Raw genomic sequence first — 21,461 nt, 5'->3', positions numbered from 1 at the left:
AGTTCCTGTGCTTTCTGTGCAAACAACACATTTCATAATTTTATTTAATGAGCACTGAGAACTCATCCAACAGAACAAGGAGTTTCAAATGCTGAAACTTTCACCAAAAGGAACAGAGCTCACTCCTTTTATGGCAAGATGGTAATAATGCAACAAGAAAAAATATTAAACGAAATTGCAGTATAGTTTTTTCTGTCCTTCATATTTGCATTGAAGAAAATATCACCTTTCCCTCACATAAAACAGCATATGTAGTTGTGGCATTTCTTCTGATCTAAAATACAAAGTCTTCTTTTAAAAGTTTACAAACTTTATGTATCGTAGTAGAAAACACCTACAAACTCCTAGAAGGAAATACACTATTGGCACTTGTTTAGAACAAAAGCTTGAAAGATGGAAATTAGGACATTAATCCAAATTGTCTCTCAACACCAATATCAACAGATTTGTTAACAAGGTAAATGCTTCCATTCTAAAGAGCTTCTTCCACTTTATGGGACTATGATCAAAAGACTTACTATGATCAGAAGATCTACTACAACTAAAAAAAGGTGTAACCTCTTTAAAAACCCTGCTTGTTCAGAACATCTTATCAACCAGCCACCTCATTATCTGTTTCTGAATGTATCTTCCGAAGCAACAGGCACCTTGGCTTGAAAAGCTGAGCAATTGCATCAGAGGTCTGCAGAGCTCTGGTGCGTTATGATCAGTCAATAAATGAATTTTCCAAAAAAGAAATTAAAACGCCTCACCCAAACTTTCTTTTTCTTGGTGGGTTTGGTTGGGTAGTTTGGGCCCAGGCACTCAGGGTGATAGCTGTTTCGGCACTTGTTACACTCCAGCAATTGCTACAAGAATAAGGGGAAAAAGCATTGGAACAGAGACCCTGCAAAGGTATGCAAAATCCTGGACATTTTAATTTTTTATTGAATCCCCCATTTGGAGCACGAGAAAGAAACTGCATTGGAGCAACTCGAGAGGTCTCCTCCCCAGTGCGGAGACTCTGCCCCTCAGCTCTCCTCGCCAAGTTCTGGAGCAAGAGGAGCTCTGGGACCAGTGGGGGTGTTGCTGGGGCTCCCAGCAGTTCTGGGGTACCTTGGTGGCCTGGTGCTGTCTCCCACACACGTGGCAGAACTTGCAGCGACGGCAGCACCAGTTCTCCAGCTGGTCCTCCTGGGGCCGCTCGCTCTCCTCCAGGCAGAACTTGTGGAAGGGCTCACAGCAGACCTGGCAATACACAAACTGCAAGGGAGGGAGAAGCAGGTTTTAGCAACGCAGAAGCTGCTTGAAGCTCCCAAACAAACCCCCTTGTGCTCCAAACTACTTTGAATTCTGCTTTACAACCGACAGAACAAGCATTCCTACTGTCATATTTTAGGAGGGAAACTGAGCGCGTATTTCAGATAAACCCAAATACAGACTGGACACCTCGCAGCCACCAGGAGTCTGGTACCTGCTAACTAAGTGCTCTGAGCATCGACAAAGCCTTGCAGGGTTCTTCAGGATCTCCCTCTCTTGTTCCCTCCCTGTAACACAAGCCAACTGGACCAGAAGACACATTTAGTGCAGAAAGTAGGGACATGCAGAACAAAAAGTATCTTCCTCCGTTCAGCCCAGGTGGCCATTAGAAAGCTCTTCTAATTTCTCTGTATCCCCTACAAGGCTGGTCATATTGGAAAAACAGTCACTCTCAGGGCATGAACACTGTAGGCTCACAGGGGACACGGAAATTGTTTGTTGCCTGGAGCACCCTGACTGAAAAGGGGATGGCTCCATGCCCCACTGGACCTTCATGACCTCAAGTGCACTGATGTCCACATCCAGAACTTAACCCCCTTTTCCCTAGTACTGTCCACTCACCAGAACCCAGACTTTCCTAGAGTTATCACTTTCCCAGGTCAGCTGGTCTGAAGATGCTCAGAAGGCACCTATCTACACCTGGAAATGCATTTAATACATCTCAATCCAGCTCCTCAGGCAGCACCAGAAGCTTTCCAGTCACGTTTCTGTAACAGTTTGCAGCTCTTTGCAGGTACAGACACACCTGGGAAAGTCATTGCTGCCTAAAGCCCTTTTGCACCATAGGGCAGCCTTTCTTATTTCCAGTTAAAAGAGAGCAAAGCTTCTGCATTACATTAGATGTGAGTTCAAAAATTCAGAGACATGGATGCTCTCAAATATGCTATTCTTCACACTTAATGCACTTCCAAAGTAAGCACTGAAGAAGTTTCTAAACTGATTTTAAATACCTTGCACTTGAGTATCTTGGGACAAATTCTAGCAAGGACAGATTTACATGTATTATTTTAATTTCTTCTGAATTACAGTCATTATAATTTTTATTTATTTTTGTAACAACACAGTGCTGTAACTAAGTCATCAACAGCAGAACACAATGCTTTACCTCCACATGTCCACTGCTGGCACAGAGAAAACACACCACCCTGGGAGTAATAGGTACCGAGGTGACGATGCCTAACCCACCCATCTCCCAAACATTCTCCACTTCACAGTCCTCCTGAAAGTACAAAAGGACACATCACCATGCAGAACAAGGCATATAACATCAGTACAAAGTGCTCACATGATTGCTGTTTTTTACGTTCTGGGCCTGTGATCAAGAAGTCTCAAACTGAAATAATTTCAACGTCTACCTCTACTTTACAGTGTATTTTGGGAGTCACACTCGGCACTGCTCCTGCCGAGAGCGCTCAGTGCCTGCTAGAGCCTTCCTTCTATGGAAGGCAAACCTGAGGAACAAGACAACGCTTTTCACAATTGCACAGTTATTACTAAAAATGAAATTTCAGAAGAATTGTACTTTATTTAAGCTCCATATTTGTATAAAACATTTATGAGATCTCACTATAGTCTCCAGTATCAACACTTAGAGATGGACTAAAAAATTATTAGGAAAATATTAATTTTTATTATTATTTCAACAGTGTTGTTCAAAAAAGTACATGATTTATCATTTTAAAACCCCAAATAGACCCCAAATATTGTGAATTACAAGTTACTAACATTTTCCCCATATCTTGTTGGCTCAAGTTGTGGTAAGGATTTAAAGTTCCATCTTAATGGAATAATTCTTCATAAACCTCAAATTCTTGCTCATCCTCACACATTGACAGTTAAGGTTTTAAAGCTTTAAGTGTCTCTTCATCCAGTACTCTAATTATAAGGAAAAAAAAGGCATAACAAGCTTCTAAGAATCAACCAAGTGACTTCATGAGGCTCCTATTTGCAGTTCCCTGGGAAAGGTACCAGACACACAAACTCAGCACTCTCAGGGGACTCTAGTTCCAGTGTCTAGAGCCATGGAACATTCAAATACTTAAAACATTTTGTCCTCTACCTTGAAATCCACTCGGATTCTGTGGACTCCATCTGTAGGTGGCTTTTGCTTGGAACTGCTGCCGTTAGTCAGAGTGCTGAGCAAGTTCAGCGTGCTGCTCTCTGGCTTGCTTAGAGGAGGGGGTTTTTCCTGGTCAAGCAAAGGAGCCTGCATTAATCTCAACCCTGGGCATTAGAACTTACCCTGCTGTTACATCCGATGCTGTAGATAATTCACAGACAAACCCCCAAACCAGCACAGAATTAATGAGTGTGTCGAAGCTGCAGGGAAGTGACCGTTCCGCAAACCATTCCCTGAGAGCATTCCACATGCAATCACAGCTGTAATTCCATGTACTGCACTTTCCTCTACCATCACGTTGTTCTCTCCCACCAGAGCGCGGGTTGGTCTTTTGCTGCAGTGGGGCAGCTCTGGGTGTAATCAGGCCCTATGCACTTCTCCCTCATATTTAAATAAGACAATTATTTTATTTTTCCACGACGGAGCTGTTTCTGAGACAAAGGTAGTTCCGTATTTTATGGAAAAACGAGCCTCCACCCCCCAGTGCACAAGTCTTCGAGATCAAAACAACACCTAAGCCAAATCTTAGGCATAGACCAGGTTTTTCTGGTATCCACATACAGCCAACAAGGAAAAACCTAACATCTTTAAGAACCAAATATAAAAAAGTATCTGCAAAGGGTTAAGCAAGATGGTTCTACTTTCTAGACAGAGAGAAGTTCCAGGTGCTTGAAATTTTACTGACTGTACAAAAAACAGTATTCACCTTTTCTTTTGGTTTCTGTTTCACAGGGAAAGTTGGACGGGGAGCAATTTTTTTCTGTTTGCTTTGTTCTGTGCCTAGGAAGGGGGGGAAAAATTATGAGTATTTCAAGTAACTAACAGCCACCTGTAGAGAAGAAAAGGGAAAAAAATCAGCTGGGTAACATGCGATAAGTCTTAGACTAGAACTTTTCCACCCTCTTCTGTGGCTGCACCTCACCAACTATGAGCAGTCTCCTGGAGGCATGACTAGCAGAGTTTGCTCTGCTAACAATCTGGAGCACTGTGGGTGCAAAGCCACAGAAATCCCAGAGCTGCCTGGCTGGTCACTGTTCATGTTGCTCTGCACTACATCCAATAGTGGACTACGCTTTTGTGTTAAAAGATTACATCCTCCTGGTTTCACATTCAGACTAGGAAGTTGACAGGCTTAACATACGAAAACATACTTCCAGACTGCCACAGCTACATGACTCAGTCCCAACCAGGATGGCCATCTTTCTCCCTGCCCCAACATACTCTGTGGCTCAAAACAGAAGCCAGTTCTAAGCAAAATTTTCAAAATAATCTGCTGTACTTTCACCACACCACAAAGCATTTATCATATTTAAAACCCAACAGTTTTTACTGGTATTAATATTGTTACTTAACACGACTCAAACATACTGAGGATAAATAGTCCCATTTACCTATTTCTGGTTGGGGAGTCTGCTTTTTCTTGGGCTCAGAAGTGCTAAGTTTAGGTGCTTCTTTTTTCAAAGGTCCTGAGCTCGGTGGCTGAGAAGGAGGGAGCTGGACTTGCTGGAATGTCTGCTTGCCAGTCTTTCTGGTACCAGATGTAGGAACTGGTTTGGGCTCTGACACGGGAACGGAGGAATTCCCATCCTCATGCTTTTCCTCAACAGGCTTACGGGCAGGCTCACTGCTCTTCTTCCCAGCACTGTCTTCTCTTGGTGCAACAGCTTGAGGAGCTTGTTTCTGTCCAGAGTCCAACTGATTTTTTCCAGAATGGCTTTCTTTCTTCTCATTTGTCTTAGATTTCTTTTCTTTCTTTTTTGCAGCTAGGAAGAAGAAGCACAGATAAAGCAAAAAGACAAACTGGTGTGACTTCAAATAATTTGCTGCTTCTTTGAAACAATGATACGGACACTTTGATTCAGAACTTCATCATTCTGTCATATGAAAGAAAAAACTGTACTCAAAAAATAAACTAATGCACTTGGCTTGTGCTTCAATCTGTATTCTTATACCTTGGACCCCTATTCTGAGACAGCAGTAAGCAACATCCTCCTGCAGTAGCAGAGATTCAGAGCTGCGAGCAGACTTTGTGAGGAAGGAAGGAAAAGGAAGGAAAATGAATCAAAAGGAAGGAAGCAAAACTACCAGTCCAGTGCTGAAAGACACAGGGGAGTACAAATGCTGTCAGCACCCACATCTCTCCTGCCCCTTTCACCTGCCATCAGTGCAGGCAGGGTGGCTCCTTGTAAAATAAGCTCAGTGTAGCCACAACAACAGCACAGAGAGCAAAACCTATGAAATGAAAACTTCTCTCTTGTGCTTTAGCCTACCTTTAGCTTGCTTCTGGAGATAAGCTTTTGAAGGCATCCACTGTAGATTTTGACATTTCCTCATTCTAAAAATAAAGAACATGTCATGAAATCAGAATAAAGATGCAAACATTAAGAGGACAGTCTATAAATACTCAACATGAAGAACTGAAAATAAAATTATCAATATAAGCACTACTTTTGTTCAGACAAAATCAAGTACTCTTGGAGTGTGACTGGTTTAGGAGATCAAGACTTTTGTTAACTTTATTCAACTTTATTCCCTATTTGTCTTATACTTAGCATGCAATGCCTTCTGTATGTTGGGCCAGGTTTTGTTTCTGTGTCTGTTCTTGTAGCAGGGCCTGTGGCTCTGAAACCCAGCCTGAGGCCTGGGCAAAGCTGCTGAGAGCAAGACTTCTTCCAGCCTGCAGAGTACTCTCACACAGCAATTCTCACAGCAAGGCTTTATAAACAGTTCTCATACCACAACAACCTACTGGTGTTGCTTTAGCAGCTGCCCTTTCAGATAGATTATCTAGCCTGGTAAAATCAATTTAATGCAGCAATTTAAAAATGTTCAATCTAAGGGATATGTACAAAAAATGACAGGAGATATCAAAGAAGAGTGGTATTTCTTAATGGCACCTAGAGACATCTTTGATATACAAAGTGTATATAAGCCAGATAAGCATCATCTAGAAAACACAAGCTCTTCATGAATGCAATTTGGAAAATAAGAGAAAAATATTTATGTGTACGTTGCCTCCCTTGCAAAATCCCATAACAGAAGCCTTTGGTCTCACACCAAACACTTCTCAATGCCAGTTTCGTCAAACTGGGGAGAATAAACCAGAAGTGACTCCAGAGAAAGAGCTCATAACAAGCTCATCTTGATTTGGGATCTTGACTCTTAAGCTGTTTATAGTCCCCTGCTTTGATCCAGCCTCAGCCCAGGCCAAGCTCACTCCAAGCCCATACTACAGGGCAAATCTGCTGTTCCTGGCCCGGAGTGAGGGTACACTTATCCAGTCAGTGCAGGCATAGTTTCTCACTTACTTGCAGCACTGCTTCTTTATATTGCGCCCACCAAACTTGGGTTTGTCTAGACAGTTGGTGCAGACACCACAGTCCTCTGGAACTTGACAGCCCGAACACTGCCCACAGCGCCGGGAGCGCCGGCCTTTCTTCACCGGAGGTTCTTGCTGTGCCTTGTTTCTGGTAACCGGCTTAATGGGCTTTATAGGTGGAGCAAGAGGTTCAGCCTCTTCTGAGCCAGCTATCGATGACTTATCTATCAAGAGAACATTTCTAATGTGAATTTGCTGATGTTAAAGAATGTTTCAGGAGTGTCTAATTTAGTCCAAGAAGTCTAAGTTCATGTGCAGAACCACACGAGTGTGTATACGCTCGTATGTCAGTGCGTGTATACACAGATGTGTACACGTGTATATGCACACACACCTCTCTGCAGAACACAAGTTTGGTGCAGAACACATGTATTTGACACAATTCCCAGTGGCTGAAAGGATTAACCCTGTTTGAGTGGCACTGTAATAGAGAGCCCGGAGCTCTAACATATTTTCCCTTGTTAATCACTTGAAGTCCTCATTGTAAGCAGTCAACAGAAGCTGACTTTGTACAAATCCAGACAAAAACTAGAAATCCCAACTCACCATCGTTCCCCATGGAAGACAGTATCTTCTCCCGCTCCTCCCACGGTAAGGCACTCAGAGTGGGCATGTCATCAGGAAACACTGCTCGCTTGCGGCCCAGCGCAACAGCTGCTCTCCTGCAAACATGTTTTATTCGTGGTCCTCGGACTGATGTTTCTGATGAATCACTCTCTTGCCCCTAGATTTCAGAACATGACAACAGACAGTATTCCTAAGAAAGGCACCAAAACGAGGCTGAGAAACATGTAATGGAAACTTCTAAGCAGAGACAAACTATACCTTAGCTTGCACTTTGTAAGAATCGTGATAAAAGCAAAGATTCAGCCTTCTAAGCCTCAGCTATCCAAGGGAGGATAAATGCAAGAGAGCAAGAGGTTTTACTCAGTTGGAGCTACAAGGTAAGTTTCTGTCCGCTACTGGAAAACCAACTTGCTCATGAAGCCATGTTATCAAGGCACTGACATCACAAATATCAGAGTCCACTGGATTTGGACCAGCACTCAGTGCTGACTGATCCAGCAGAAGGCAGAAGTAAAGGAGGCTGTTTGAGAGCTTTGCAGATGCTGGTGTCTCAGATGAAGGGCTTCTGTTTACTAGATGCTAAACAAATGCAGCATTTTAGTGCCATTTTCTGTGTTTTGATCATAAGATTCTGGAATATCTCCCACCAAAAGAACTACCCCAAACAAGCAACCGTGAGGGCCTGGGCTTCTGCTACACCAGGTCAGACATACAGAAGTAAATACTTCTTCATTTTGGAGACACCAGTTGGAGAATTTTCTATTTGAAATATGTGCTAGTGATTTTCAACACTAATGATGTTAGGAAAAGTAAAAGTTTAAATAAAAAGTATTCCCTGAAAGTGTATCTCACCTCCCTTTCTGGTAGGTAAAGAGGACTGCAGAAAAGGGTGGGTTTGGTGTGGGGGAGAGGGAAAAGAGGAAAATGGTAGGAAGCAGTCCCCCAAATCAGAGGTGAAATCCCAATGGATTTTCTTCCCTCTCATAAGTGACAGATCACTGTGCAAAGTTAAAAACCAAGAGAGACTAAGGGAACAACTTGCTCTTCAGAAGCCAGCCTTACACTCAAGGAGGGGCCACAAGAAATGTCAAGCCCAAGAGAGACACCGCATTTTGCTGGAACTGCACTTTTCAGAGACAGTACTACTCTAGACCATCACTTTGCTTGGATTTATTCAGAGAAACCCAATAAGCAGTTATGCCATACTGGTCCCTAAAACACACGCAGCTCCCCCCTGAGCTCACTACACAGCAGCTCCCTCTTCCCCTCAGCTTCTGCCCAGGGCTCCTTGTTTTCTAATCATTTGCCATCTGTTGCACTAACAGCTGCTTTGCTTGGCACATTAATTCTTCTCACTCAGGATACAAAAGCTACTGTGACTTTCAGAGCAAGTTCAAAGTAAGATGCACTCTAGCAAAAAATTCAACTTGGAAAAAGGAATACCTGTGCTTTTGGCTGATCCGCTTGTTTGAGGGACTTGCTCTTCTCAATCTTGTACAGCTGGGCTTTTGCCTTTTTCAGAAGACTGGCCACCCTCTTGTCAGTCATTGGCAGTTTGTCTGCTTGAGCCAACATAGAGCTGATGGAGGAAGTGGAATGTTTAACAGTGCTTGACGAAGGAGCAGAAAGACGCAGAGCTTTTTCCTTCTCCAAAGATGGCACAGCGGGGCTGACGTCCAGGTCTGATTTGTCTAAGCCCCCTCTACCTTTCTTGGATGTTTTGGTTTTGACAGCTGCCGTATCTACCAGAGCAGCAGCGGAAACATCTGCCGTGGGATCTACTGCTGTAGACTTTTTCCGCCCAGCAGTTTTTTTGGCAGATGATGATGCTGCAACATCTTCGCTGACAACTTTTTCTTTGGGCGTTTTACCTACAGGAAACAAAGCAGAGCTACTCTGAATTTCTGACCCTTTTCTCCTTTTCTCTTTCCTTGACTCCCGTTTGTTCTCCTTTTCCCTCTCTCTGTCTTTCTCTCTGCTCTTGTCCTTCTCCAGGTTTTTGTCAGCATCTTTATCTTTGGAGAGTTCCTCTGCTGCCCTGTCCTTGTTTCTGCCTCTCTCTGTCTGGGGACTTGATGTGAACCAAGGGAAGAGAGGAGTAGGGCTACTGGATGAGAAAGGCTCTGCTGGAGCGCTCGTTTGCTTCCTCGGTCTCTGGCTTCTTTCTGCTGATTCCCCAGACTGCGATAGGGAATGAGAGGGAAAAGTAAAAGTTGAATTTAAGGCACTAGTGGCGAGAGAACTAACTGAAATGCTAGTTAATGAGGAAGAGACAGAAGACTGTGGGGTGAGAGTTGTCAGGTCAGAGGTACTAAGCCTCCCGCTCCTTGTCCTCATGGAGTGTGAAGGAGATCTGGGTTCTGATCGGATGGGGCTGAACGCTTTCCTCTTCCGCCTCCGAGAGGACACACCCGCAGCAGAGGTCCCTGTGGCGGCGCGACCGACTGAGGAGGGCAGAGTTACTGACTCGAAGATCCGGGAGTGGGCCTCGCTCGGCGTGAACCGGGGTGCTCGCAGCAGAGGACTTCTCTTGTGCATGTCAAACCTGGCTCCAGAGTGAAGCGAAAACAGACGTGTGGGAGCTGTGGCACCTGGTGTTGAGAAGCCAGATGCAAAGCCAACGTCCTCCGGTGTCAGTGGCGGGGGTCTGAAGTTATCAAATATTGGTTTGCGAATAAGACCCTCTTTGGCATATTTTGCTGATGAGAAGTACTGTGGCTCTGACCTGGAATGTTTCAGGGAGGTCCACCTAAACGTCGGCTCTCGCAGAATTGACTTTCGTTTCTCTTGCATGGGCGCAGCAGAAGCAGGAAGAAAGGGCGAGGCTAATGGTATGGTTGGAGGCATTAGCCAAGGGGTATGGTCTGAGATGCTGGAAGCAGGCTGCAGTGGTGGTGGGGGAGTGAGCAAAGGAGGAGGAGGAGAGGAGGAAGATTGCTGCTGCGGCACACTTGGTAAGGCCGACAGCTTTTTTGCAGTCCTCTGGCCAAAACTTCTTTCTGTTATCGAAAACCTTCTGTTTCGCCTATCACCGTTATCATTTTCAGGGGACTGAGAAACAGGCAGTGGAGTGTGAACTTCTGGAGTATTGCTTCGCTCCTCAGAAAGTGTCTGCATCTCCTCGGAAGCCTGGGAGTCCGTAGATGTATCCACGCTGGGGCTGCTGGACCGTGAGGAGTCCGAAGACATCTGAGACGAATGCTGAGAAGCGGCACTGGACTTTTCACTGGAGCCACAAGATGTAGCGCTGAACCTGCTGTTTGGTGTGGATTCTAGTCTGGATATTTTAATAGGAGGATCGTAGTCTTCATCCTCAATAAACCGTTTGGGTGTTTTGATAATCCGTGAAGAGATCGCACTCACAACTGGCATGATGAACTGTCGGATATTTTTGAGCTGGGTTCTCCCCTTCCTGCCCTGCAGTTTGGCTGCTTCTTTCTCAATCTTTTTTTGTGCTCCTTTTTTAGCCCTCTGCAAGAGTTGCTTAGCAATTGTGGCATCTGTCCTTTTGGTGGAAGGTATAATCCTAACGGGTTTAATCCTGCGCGGGCTCTGTCTGACAGCAGTCTTCTCTTCCTTTGTGAGAGGTGGCGTGCCATCCTTTTCTTTGCGAATCCTCTGAGGCTTCTCCAGCTGTGAGTTTATGACTAAAGTTGAGGAAGTCTTTACCCGTTCAGAGGACGGTGGCCTGCCTCTCCTGCGCACGATCTGAACGCTCTTCCTCCCAATCTGAAGTTTTGCCCCAGGCTTGAATTTAGATTTCAGTGGGGAGAGCTTACTAGTTCTTAATTTCTTGATTTTAGCTGCTTGCTGAAATGTAGTGGATGGTGACCTTTTGATTTTTTTCAGACTCTCTTTTTCTTCTTTGCTGCCCTTTTGAATGTCTGATGTGTCCTTCTCTTGTGATAATTTGAATTTCACACTTGTAAGTGTTGGAGGTCTTCCTCGTCTTTTTTCCCCACTCTTCGACTCCTTCTTCTTTACTTTCTCCATGGATGTGGTTTCAGACTTGCTCGAAGGGGAACACACCGACGAAGAGTCTGACAGTACAGCTGAACTTCGGTCAGAACTGCTCCGGGGCCTCCCACGAGGTTTCCGTGGACTAGATTTAACTGAGAGGGAAGTAGAGAAAGCAGAGTACATATTAAATTTCTCTGAGTGTGGGATCAGCATTACCCAGGTCACACAAGTATTTACTCAGTATCAGTCACACTGCCTGCACAAGTTGCCAAAACATTTCAGATAATCAACAAATAGAAATACCATTTTATCACTACATGTAGAGAGTACCTTCCCAACAAACCTCTTCTCCCACATAAGATATCATGGAGATAACATTTTTAAAAATGCAAGCTTGCCTTTTCTCAACAACTAGATATGCAATGGCACAAACCCAGTACCAACCTCACGTTGGGCAGGGGCAATAATTCTCAAGGGCACACGCCACCTTTTAAACACATTAAAAGATTTTTTTAAGCAGATCACAGCTGGTTAAAAAAAAAAAAAAAGCTTCTTCTCTAGTACCAGTCAAAGCTCTGACATGAGGTTTCAAATACTGGTCTCATCAGTATAATTCTTTTTCTCAAAGTTTCTCTGTTCCTTTACAGATCAGACATACAGAGTCCAACACTTAACTGCGTTAAATCCAGAGACTGGGGTGGCTTTTATGGTGAATGAGATTTGATGGAACAAACAGAAGAAGCTCAGCAAAGCCATCACAAAGGAAAACGGAAAGTCAACACCCAATCCTGCAACTTGAACTTACCTGTGGGGGACCTGGTGGGACTTCGTACTTTGACTTCTTCATCTGAACCAAAACCTAAAAACTGTTCATCCTGCAATGAGAAAACAGATGGAAGTTTGAGGACATGGATGATAACATTACAAAGAACTTCCCTGTGATCAAAACACAAAAGGATTCTAGAGGATTTTCCTTCCCCAAAGAAGATACTGGCATTTGTTCTTCTAACAAACAATTGCTAAAAAAGGAAAAACAACTTTGATATACACAGCAGCTACAGTTTACAGCTATGGAACAATCAAAAAGAGTTACGGTGAAACAAAGGAGAAATATACACAGAAAAAAATCCTTAATGTATAAAATCTGCTGCTCCTATCAAACCACAAAGCTCTGCTCCTGTAAGCTATTATTCAAACCACCCTAAAGACATACTTCAGCAAAAGAAGTGTTTCCGTGTTTATTATTCTAGTACAAACATAGCTCAACTTCCTGCTAACTCGTGTATAGCCTCTCTTTTTACTTCACTTCAGATTTGATCTTTAGGAGAGATGAAAACATGACTTATGCTGTGAAGCTCTTCCCTCTGACAGAGGTATGAGCCTCCCTGTCTACATAGGGCAGGTGCATCAGGGAGTCTCTTAAAGGTCAGTCCCTTTCATCTGCCACCCAAATGTGTAGTGACACTTTTTTTTTTTTTTGTATGTCGTTACACCTTTCCTATTTTCACCTCAAGTATTTATGTTGGCTCTTCCCTTCAGAGCACTGTGTGATGTGGCCACATGCTGAGCTTTGAGAAGGGCAGGCACTGTGAGAACAGTATCCTGGAAGTGAAAAGGGGCAACACTGTGAAGGGTGAAGGTGAACTGTGCAAAGAAGTAACATTGTTCCCTCATGTTCTGCCTCCTGTTTTTTACATGGAATTTCCACTTCACCTACTTCCAGGACAGACCAATAAAGAGCATCTGAGCTACTGAAACCACAGTCTGGTTTTAAAGAAATTGAACCACACACACTGAGACCCACACCTGTGTCTATAGGAGAGTTGTGATGTGATGAAAAGCAGCAAGGCTTTAGATCAAACTATTTCTCAAAATTTTCTGCCTGGTTTCTGTCTGATGAGCTCCAGCATAAACAATTCAAATACACTAAGTGTTCTGACCAGGCAACTATCCAGGTTCTCAATGCAGATAACTGCTCTGGCCAGTCAAATACAACACGTACCCCCTCGGGCTGCAGTTAATCACTGGAAGCCATCACCCGAACACGCTGCTGAAGGAGGGGGTGGCCCTGCCCCTCCTCACATCCCTGCTGCCTATCTGCTCTCTGCACTTGCAGCAGTGATGCCAAGGAAACCGGAAAAAGCAATGATACAGCAACATAGAAGAAACAAAATCATGCCAAAAGGCATTGCTTCTGCCTGAGGCACCCGGCATCACGCAGAACCCCTGAAGGACATTTCCCGAAAGGGAGAAGCTACCGCTTCCCAACTTCCATCCTGCAGCAATGCAAGCGGAGCAGAGCAGCTGCGGGAGCAGGGCTGCCCGCTCCCAACACTGCGGATCAGCGGCTGTCACGCCTGCCTGCCGCTCCCGAGCACGTGGGCTCGCTGCAGGATGTAAACACTGCTGCTGTGCTGCTGCCTGCGTGGGCGCAGCCAGGGAAAGGGTCCCAGCCCCGACAAAGGGAGGGCTGCCAGCGGAGACAGGTGCGGGCTGAATGCTCTCAACGCTGAGAAGGCACGCAGAGAAACAACAAGCACTCTAAGAACAGTCAGGTTTGGAAATGCAAAGGGAGCAGCCGCTCACCCCGTGCAATTTCCTGACTTGCACCGGCCTCCAAGTTCCTGTGGCTGCCATGGATCTTTTCTTCATCTTGTTATTCTGGGTCCTACAGTCATTATTTATTTTATCTGTGACTTCTAAATCAGTACTTGCCACATTTTTGACAATTGCCAGTCATAATCCACAGACTAGAACTGGCATTATTTTCAAACTGAGCCCTGTTACCTTACTTTTCCAATGGGATACATTAATTCTGGCTTTGGCCTGACAGTCTGGGAATGATAACTTTTTCCCCACGGCCTATCAAGCAGCCACCAGAATTGTCTACAGGAAAAAGGCTCCCTCCACAAAACAATCACTTTGGCTTCATTTACAACCACAAGTAGCATGACCAAAGCATCACCTGTGTTATCTTGTTCAGTGACATTCATGAGTGTATAGATGACCTCTAAGCAGTCACTGTCACTACCTGAGAAAGCAGCCTTGTGACCTGTCAGAGATCAAGAAAGCCACTAAGTACCACTATGTGTTTGCCAAGCTAACCCATCCAGTTGGCCATCACATGTCAAAATGCAGCTTTGAGGCAAACAAGGCAGGAACAGCTTCCCTCTATTTTTTTAGAAGTGACTATAAACATGACAGATGGAGAGTGATTAAAAAACATAATGATTTTGAACATGACCTCATTTACCTGAAAAAGGATAACGCAGTACAAAAAATTATTATATATACAAGGACATGGGAAGGTGTGCCTCGTGCAACACATGAAGCCTAACCAGGCATACATAGGACAATCTCTCTGGGCAGCAAAGCTTACATGTACATCTCTGACTCAAACATTACACTATCCCACCTGGGTTCAACCTCAGAGTTGTGAGCAGATGAAGAAAGGCTTCTCCCCAGCTACTAAAGAACAGAGAAGTTGCAAGCAAATGTCTATCACAACACTTTTGAGTAAAATTACTTTTCAAAGAATTTCCAAGTAAAGATCTTGGAGGAAAATCCACCTTCAAACGAGAAACTACTCTACAGGTACTGACTGAAGTTCCGAGCTCTGTCTGAGGAATAACAGTATAACACATACTACTACAGATCTGTGAAGTTGCACAGGACTGTCACCAGCATTAAGCCAGCAATGCAGCTAATCCAATCAGTACCTGAAAAGGTTTATTTAATTTTACAATAGATTCACTTGACCTATACTTCTCTTCCCATTCCTCATCCTGGGTTTGGCCCCAATTAGGCAGCACCTCACCTTCTTGTAAAGGGATAAGCTATTTTTAGAAGCTCATTCAGATGCCTGCTTAGTAACTACAGCACAATATCTACCAGACTCAGCAGAGTAAACACCCTTGGAAGTTGGCAATTAGAGACAAACACTGCGTGCACTCTGTGCTGGTCTTGGGAGAGGAGTGGAGTCACCTGGGAGTTCAGGGAGATGCTTCCCGAGCCACAGCTTGTGATGCAACTTTAATAATAAGCAGCAGAGCACCTGGGGTGACCATTATGCATGGACTCAGATGAGGGTCCACTCATCCTTTCATTGTTAATTCAACAAAAGCTCAGACCAAGAATGATGCCCAGACTTGGCTGGGGCTTCCCCTCAGAGCAGCAACAACCTACAGACCACATCCTGAGAGCACAGGAGAACTCCTGGCTGGGTCACCCCCACATGACAACCCCCAAACTACAATGCTGCAGCCATACCCTCGGGAATCACGCACAGCAATACAACTGTGATTAGGACTGCAGCTTCTGGAGCCCCTTGGATGACACCTAATTTTAGAATTTGAAAGTGCATGTTGCTCTTTACAAGGCTGAGGCTCAGAGAGCACCTGTTCTGACAGTATTACTGAGCGTACAGATCTGTCTTGCCAGCTTGCTAGAAGGAAAATGAAAATATTCAGTGTTAGGAAGTAACAGTACAGCCAGTCTCACTCTCTAGTCAAGCTGCAAGCAGGAGACCAGACTAACTTACATCAGCAGCCCACTAACAACACAACTGGTCCTTACCTTCCATAGAGTCCAGGTTCCATCCTGGATGAGAAATTCTGAATTATGCTCCTCTGAACACAGAGGAATGCTTATTAGAGCACCTGAAACACTCTCATGCTGGTCACAACAAGCTTTCAAGGAAGAGGGTCAGTCAAACCATCACCTAGAAAGATTCAGCTTGGAGATAGTGAGAGAAAAGCCTAGAGCTGCTGTACTGATGCATTAAAAAAAGTCTTTTGTAGTAGCAAACTCATCTTTCGCTCCTAAAGAAATGTATTTCCTAAAGAAATATTATTTAAGTCAAACTATGCTTCAGCTCAGCTCTGAGGGAACAGTAAACCCCTCTCTGGGAATTCTGTGCTATCCCTGAGAAGTGAAGAACCACTGACCCCAGGCGTCCCCCAGTCTCTTCCCTTGTTTCCTCCAATGAGATGCTGGTAAAACCCGCAGTTCAGGCTCCATGCCAACAGAGGAAGCAGGTAGTGAAACACTGTTGCGAGTCTGTCCCGGGAGCTTTCCAGCTGAAGGAAGCGCAATGCCGAAAAGCCCCTGGAACAAACCGATCAGTGCACTGCTGCTGCTCTGAACCTGCCCTACCTGCCCACCACTCCTGCCAATGGGACCACCTTCCACTCCAAAACAGCTTCCCAAATTCCTAACAAACTTCCCCAAACTGGTCCTCTGAGGGTTTGGAGCACTGCACAACAATGGGAACATCCCCAGGATGCTTAAAATATACTTTTATTTACACACATCTGACAAAGGAGCACTAGAGTCTTCAGGAAGGGAACAATGCATGAAGGAGCCTCTATCTCTCAGGCCTGCATCTCCCTCACCATGTGCATGTACAGCAACCATGGTACCAGTGGCAGGCAGGGCTCTACACCTCCACCTCACACATTAAACACTCGGGCAGCTTTATAGTAACTGATCAACATAACACTAGGAGAGGAAATTCTGAGACAAACAGAATTTTAATGCCCATGGAGGAAAGAAATTCATACTTCCAGCTCAGGCATGACTGTGCTGGCAGCATGGAAGCTGCTCCTTCCGCCCAGCACATGGATCTAGTGCCATTTGCAAAAAAACCAGCCATCAGCAAACATCCACAACTGGTAGAAGATTGTGCCCACATATAATTACAATAGTGCTACCAGAGGCACCACCATCACCACCACATCCCACTGCAAACCTTGGGCACCTGCAACTTTCAGCCAGTGCAAATTTTACTTCAGGGATGTGCAGGAAGCTCTGAATTGACTGAAAGACCAGATATTTAACAACTACATTTATGCTTCTTTTATACCAAATATTGACATAACGAATCAAAAAAACACAACCCAGTTTTCCTTATTCCTACAGCACCACTCACTCAGTGCTGAAGGGCCAGTGCACAGTACAAACCCTGCTGTTCAAGCAGTTATAGCTCCACTGTGCAAAAAGTCCCACTGGCAACTCTCGTGGTGCTAAAATCGGGTATCAGAATGTCGCTCCTTTAACACGAGCTGGTTTCAAGATAACTCAGCACAACACTGAGCTACAGCAGAAGACAAGAATTTGTACAAAGTGACCTGAACCTGGGGAGAATGCCCTGACACCCCAGAATTCAGGTACCTTTTAAACGAGAAATAAAGTCTGCTATGTACCATAAAATGGCTAAGGAGACAAGGGAAAGACTGAGTCTAATACTTGTTCTGGACTTCAACATTTTACCATCAATCTTTGATGGTAATGCCCAAATTCAACAGGTGCCTGTGCACATGGGAATGAGGTCCAAAAGAAAAAAAAAAAGCAGAGAGGAGAAGTTGTACATGAAAAGATAACAGAGTATTTCCTCTAATCCCCACCAGCTCCTGACCTCCAAGCAATTGCTCCAAGTTTATTCCTGATGCGGAATGTCCACCCAGCTGAAGACTGTAACTAGCCTGGTTCAGGTAAGACCCTCAACCTTGTGGAAGTGAACAGTGTGAGCACCAGGCAGTTATTGAAAGGCCATGGTGAGCCCTACTACAAAGGGGACTTCTGAAAGCCCCCTTCTAGTAGAACATCTCTGCCCAGAGTGGGTTCCACATGGGTTCCCACACTGCACACAGCTGCCCTGTCCTCTAGAGAGACCACTGCTGGCACTCACGTGCTGATTTCCTACATGTGCCAGAGCTCTTTTCACAACCCTACTCCCACTCCCACGGAGAACTTGTACTGCAGGACAGAAAAGCTTGTGCTACAGCTTCTGGTGACCAGCAGCATCTGTGTGTTCTTCACTAGGACCACGATAAGTGCAGAGAAACTCATTGGCCAGAAGAACTACATCCTTTGATGCAAAAATGCTTTGTTTCTTAAGTATCACCAAAGGAGAGGAACCAACTGAGTTAACTTAATCTGAATATTTGTGAGGGTCTGCTCTCTGAGTACACCTCAGAGCGCCAGCACATGCTGTAAATCCAGAGTGAGGGAAAGCACCTGGGGTCTGCCCTTGCCTGGCTCATAAGGGGTCAGGTACAGCTCAACTTACAGACACCAAGCCACAAAGCAATGTTTATCATTACTTTCCACTGTATGCAATGTTATTAGACAGAAGTTTTTACAAGCTAAATAGAAAAGTGATGTAAGAAGCAGAGTTCTTAAGATCCAAGAGACCCTGTGCTCAACAGCTGCCACGCCTAGAATGCATGCAAGCTATTTTATTTTAATGCAAAAATGCCCTAAAGGCCAAACTCACAAATATATCTCAAATATGTTTTGGAGCTTTTTTGAAATGCAAAAATAAACTTTAAGACAATTGAAATTAAACAAACAAACCACAGACCAATGTCATCTTAGAAAAAAAAAAAAAAGAAAAAAAAAGAAACAAAGCAACTTGCCTTCCCCCACATGCAAACCTCCCCGGTTGTTAAGTCTGTGGTCAGCCTGGTTAGCCAGATCTCAGTCATTTCTGCCCCTGAACTAGTGCTGGTGAGATATTAACTGCTTCCCAGAGGACTCGGTGAATTCCATTGAGCCATGTCTACTTCAAACAGCAACACGGACAATTATCCCAAAGCACAGCCCCTGAGGTGCCGGTGTTAATGAGAGGGCAGTGCGAGCCACACCCCAAAGTCCGTGCAGGTGAGGGGAGGACTGTCCCCACGCTCAGCTCTGCCCGTGCAAACACAACCCCGTCCCTCCCGCACCGCGGGAGCTGCTGCTCTGCAGCCCAGGAATTCCTCCAGCTCAGCCGCGAGCGAAGAGCTCCACTTCATGGCACCCAACAGAAAATGCCAAAACGAAGCCGGAAAGACACGGGAAAACCGTATAAATAATAAACTCTGCTTCGGCCAGCGATGGAAAAGGAAAGCAACTGCTCTTTAAATGGACAAAATAGAGACAAAGATATGTTCACCCACCCTGCAACTGACACCCTGCCTGGAGAAGAAGAGACAGCACTGACCCTTCAAAACCCCACAGACCCCTCCTGCTACAAAGGACCCAGGGAATTCTCTTGCCGGCGGCGCAAGGACGCAGCCAGCGAGCGATGCAAAACATCGCTGCAGCTCGTAGTAAGTAACACACCCCCATCATGTCTTCCCTGTTCTGTCAATAGATGGGTTGTTGTCAGACTCCCGCTCCGGCTGCCTTAGCAAGCCTTAAAAAAAAAATAAAAATGAAGGCAGGAAGAAGAGCAACTCAGAAAAAAAAAAAAAAAAAAGAAAAAAGATAAAAAAGGAGAGCCAGCGCTCCGTGTGCCAGCAAACGGCCTCGCACCGGGCCCGCCGCCCCGGGCTCCGCCTGGGCATCCACGGCAGCGAAAGGGAGGAGGAGGAAGAGGAGGAGGAAGAGGAGGAGGAGGAGGAGAGCCGGTGCGCGGCGCCCACCGCCGGGCCCGCAGGAGGGGCTGACAGCGCGGCCCTCCGAGCGGTCGAGCCCGAGGAAGGACGCGTCACCCCGCCGAGCATCCTCCGCACGGGGAGCCCCGCGGCCCCATCCATCCTACCTCGCTCCCGGCGGCGGGATGCGCGCTCCGCATCCCATCCCGCCCCGCCGCGGGAGCGGCGGGAGGCGGATAATGGAGGCGGCGGCGGGGAGGACGCACCGGCGGCAAGTCGCGTGCGCGGGGAGGGACCGCGGGGGCGGCGGGACCGGGAGCGGGACTGGCATCGACCCCCGCCCGCCAGGTCCCGCCGCCCCCCCCGCGGGGCGCGCCCTTTGTGCGGGGCGCGGGAGGTGTGTCCGGCGGCGGGCGGGCTGTGCGGGCAGGGCTGGGTGGGTGTGCCCGGGTGTGCTCGGGCCGCCGCCGCCGCCGGGGATGCTGCGCCCGGGACCCGCCCGCCCGCCGCGCCCCCCCCGCCCCCGCCCCCGCCCCGCCGACCCTCTCACCTCTCCGCTGCCCGCCTCGGCCCCGCAGGCCGCGCGGAACCGCCGCAGGTTGATGCCGATGGCGGCCGAGACCTGGAGCGCCGCGTCGAAGCCAGGACCGGCCGCGGCCGCGGGGCCCGGCGCTGCCCCGCCTCCGCCGCTTCCCGCCGCCCCGCCGGAGCACGGGCCGCCGCGCTCACCCTCGCCCGCCGCCGCCGGCGCCGCAGCGGGCTCGGCGGGCCGCAGGCTGTGCACGGCCGGCACCCGCAGGCGGGACCCCCCCGGGCCGCGGCGGCCCCAGCCGCCGCTGCCGGGCCGGGCGGGGAAGCGCCACCGACCGCTGTGCGCCATCTTTACTGAGAGGCGACGAGCCAGAGAGCGGGGCCGGGCCGCGCCCCGCGCCCTGCATATCGCCTCGCCGGCCCGCGGAGGCGCTGCATAACGGCGGGCGCAATGCAGATTGCGGGGCTCCGCCATCCCGCCGCCCGAGCACCTGAATAAGCCATGCTCAAGCAGTGCGATCCCGGCATAACGCTGGGCGATATACAGGGCCCCGGGCCCGAGACACAGCGCGGCCCCCCGTCCTGGATAGCGCAGCCTCCGGCCGCCGCGACCCCTCATAGCTCGCAGGGGCATGCAGGCGCGGGGCTCCTCGTGGGCGAACCCCGGAACCTGCCTGCCGTATAACCACGCCGCAAGAAGCCGGCATAACCCCCTCAGCGATGCCGAGCGGGAGCGTGAGCCGCCGGCGCCCGGGACAGCGTATACGAATAGGCGGCTCCGCCTGCCCCCTGCATAGCGCAGGGCCATATGCGGGGCGCGGGGCAGCGCGGGGCGCGTCCCCGGGCCGGCATGGCATCACCCGCAGGCCCCGCGCCGCCGGACCCACCGGAGCCCGCCCGGGACATCGCGGCGGCCCGAGCCCGGGAGGAGCCGCTCCCTGCGGGGCACCGCGGCTCCGAGCTGTGGGACCGCGGGCAGGAGGCTCCGCCCCACCCTCCTGGCCCCGGCCATGCCCTACCTGCGGCCCCGCGCCCGGCCGGTGCCGCGTCCCGCCGGGTGCCACCCCCGGGAGGGAGGTGACGGCGATGGCACCGGGCTGGCAGCCCCTCCTGTACAGCAACTGCCCGATGTATTCCCTGAAAACAGCGCTGCAAACGCACGGATCGGGTGTAAAACCCTCTGCTTGGGAACATAAAATACCCATTTTCCTTGGAAGTCCGTCAGATGAGGGCAGGGAGGGACCGA

General features: G+C 47.6%; 1 protein-coding gene across 3 annotated transcripts in view; it reads right to left on the bottom strand.

Annotated features, from left to right (window-relative positions):
- KMT2A (lysine methyltransferase 2A) overlaps positions 1 to 20,579 on the bottom strand; it is a 41,518-nt gene extending 20,939 nt beyond the window's left edge. For 2 of the 3 annotated variants that reach the window (XM_064634797.1, XM_064634798.1), the window contains exons 1-12: positions 20,235 to 20,579; positions 12,130 to 12,199; positions 8,808 to 11,476; positions 7,344 to 7,521; positions 6,727 to 6,961; positions 5,689 to 5,753; positions 4,810 to 5,181; positions 4,125 to 4,198; positions 3,359 to 3,487; positions 2,405 to 2,518; positions 1,096 to 1,242; positions 753 to 848 (exon numbers count right to left, since the gene is read on the bottom strand). In XM_064634797.1, coding sequence (XP_064490867.1) covers positions 753 to 848; positions 1,096 to 1,242; positions 2,405 to 2,518; positions 3,359 to 3,487; positions 4,125 to 4,198; positions 4,810 to 5,181; positions 5,689 to 5,753; positions 6,727 to 6,961; positions 7,344 to 7,521; positions 8,808 to 11,476; positions 12,130 to 12,199; positions 20,235 to 20,564 — 4,479 coding nt within the window. In that variant the 5' untranslated portion in view covers positions 20,565 to 20,579. Of the gene's footprint in view, positions 1 to 752; positions 849 to 1,095; positions 1,243 to 2,404; positions 2,519 to 3,358; positions 3,488 to 4,124; positions 4,199 to 4,809; positions 5,182 to 5,688; positions 5,754 to 6,726; positions 6,962 to 7,343; positions 7,522 to 8,807; positions 11,477 to 12,129; positions 12,200 to 19,851; positions 19,900 to 20,234 lie in introns of those variants that run through there. The other variant, XM_064634799.1, reaches the window with a different exon arrangement.
- Between the last annotated feature and the right edge of the window lie 882 nt (positions 20,580 to 21,461).

Source organism: Pseudopipra pipra, chromosome 23 (assembly GCF_036250125.1).
Source record: "Pseudopipra pipra isolate bDixPip1 chromosome 23, bDixPip1.hap1, whole genome shotgun sequence".
In the NCBI taxonomy this organism is placed as follows: domain Eukaryota; kingdom Metazoa; phylum Chordata; class Aves; order Passeriformes; family Pipridae; genus Pseudopipra; species Pseudopipra pipra.
Note: the sequence above shows the minus strand (reverse complement) of the source record. Positions and strands in the feature narration are given on the sequence as shown.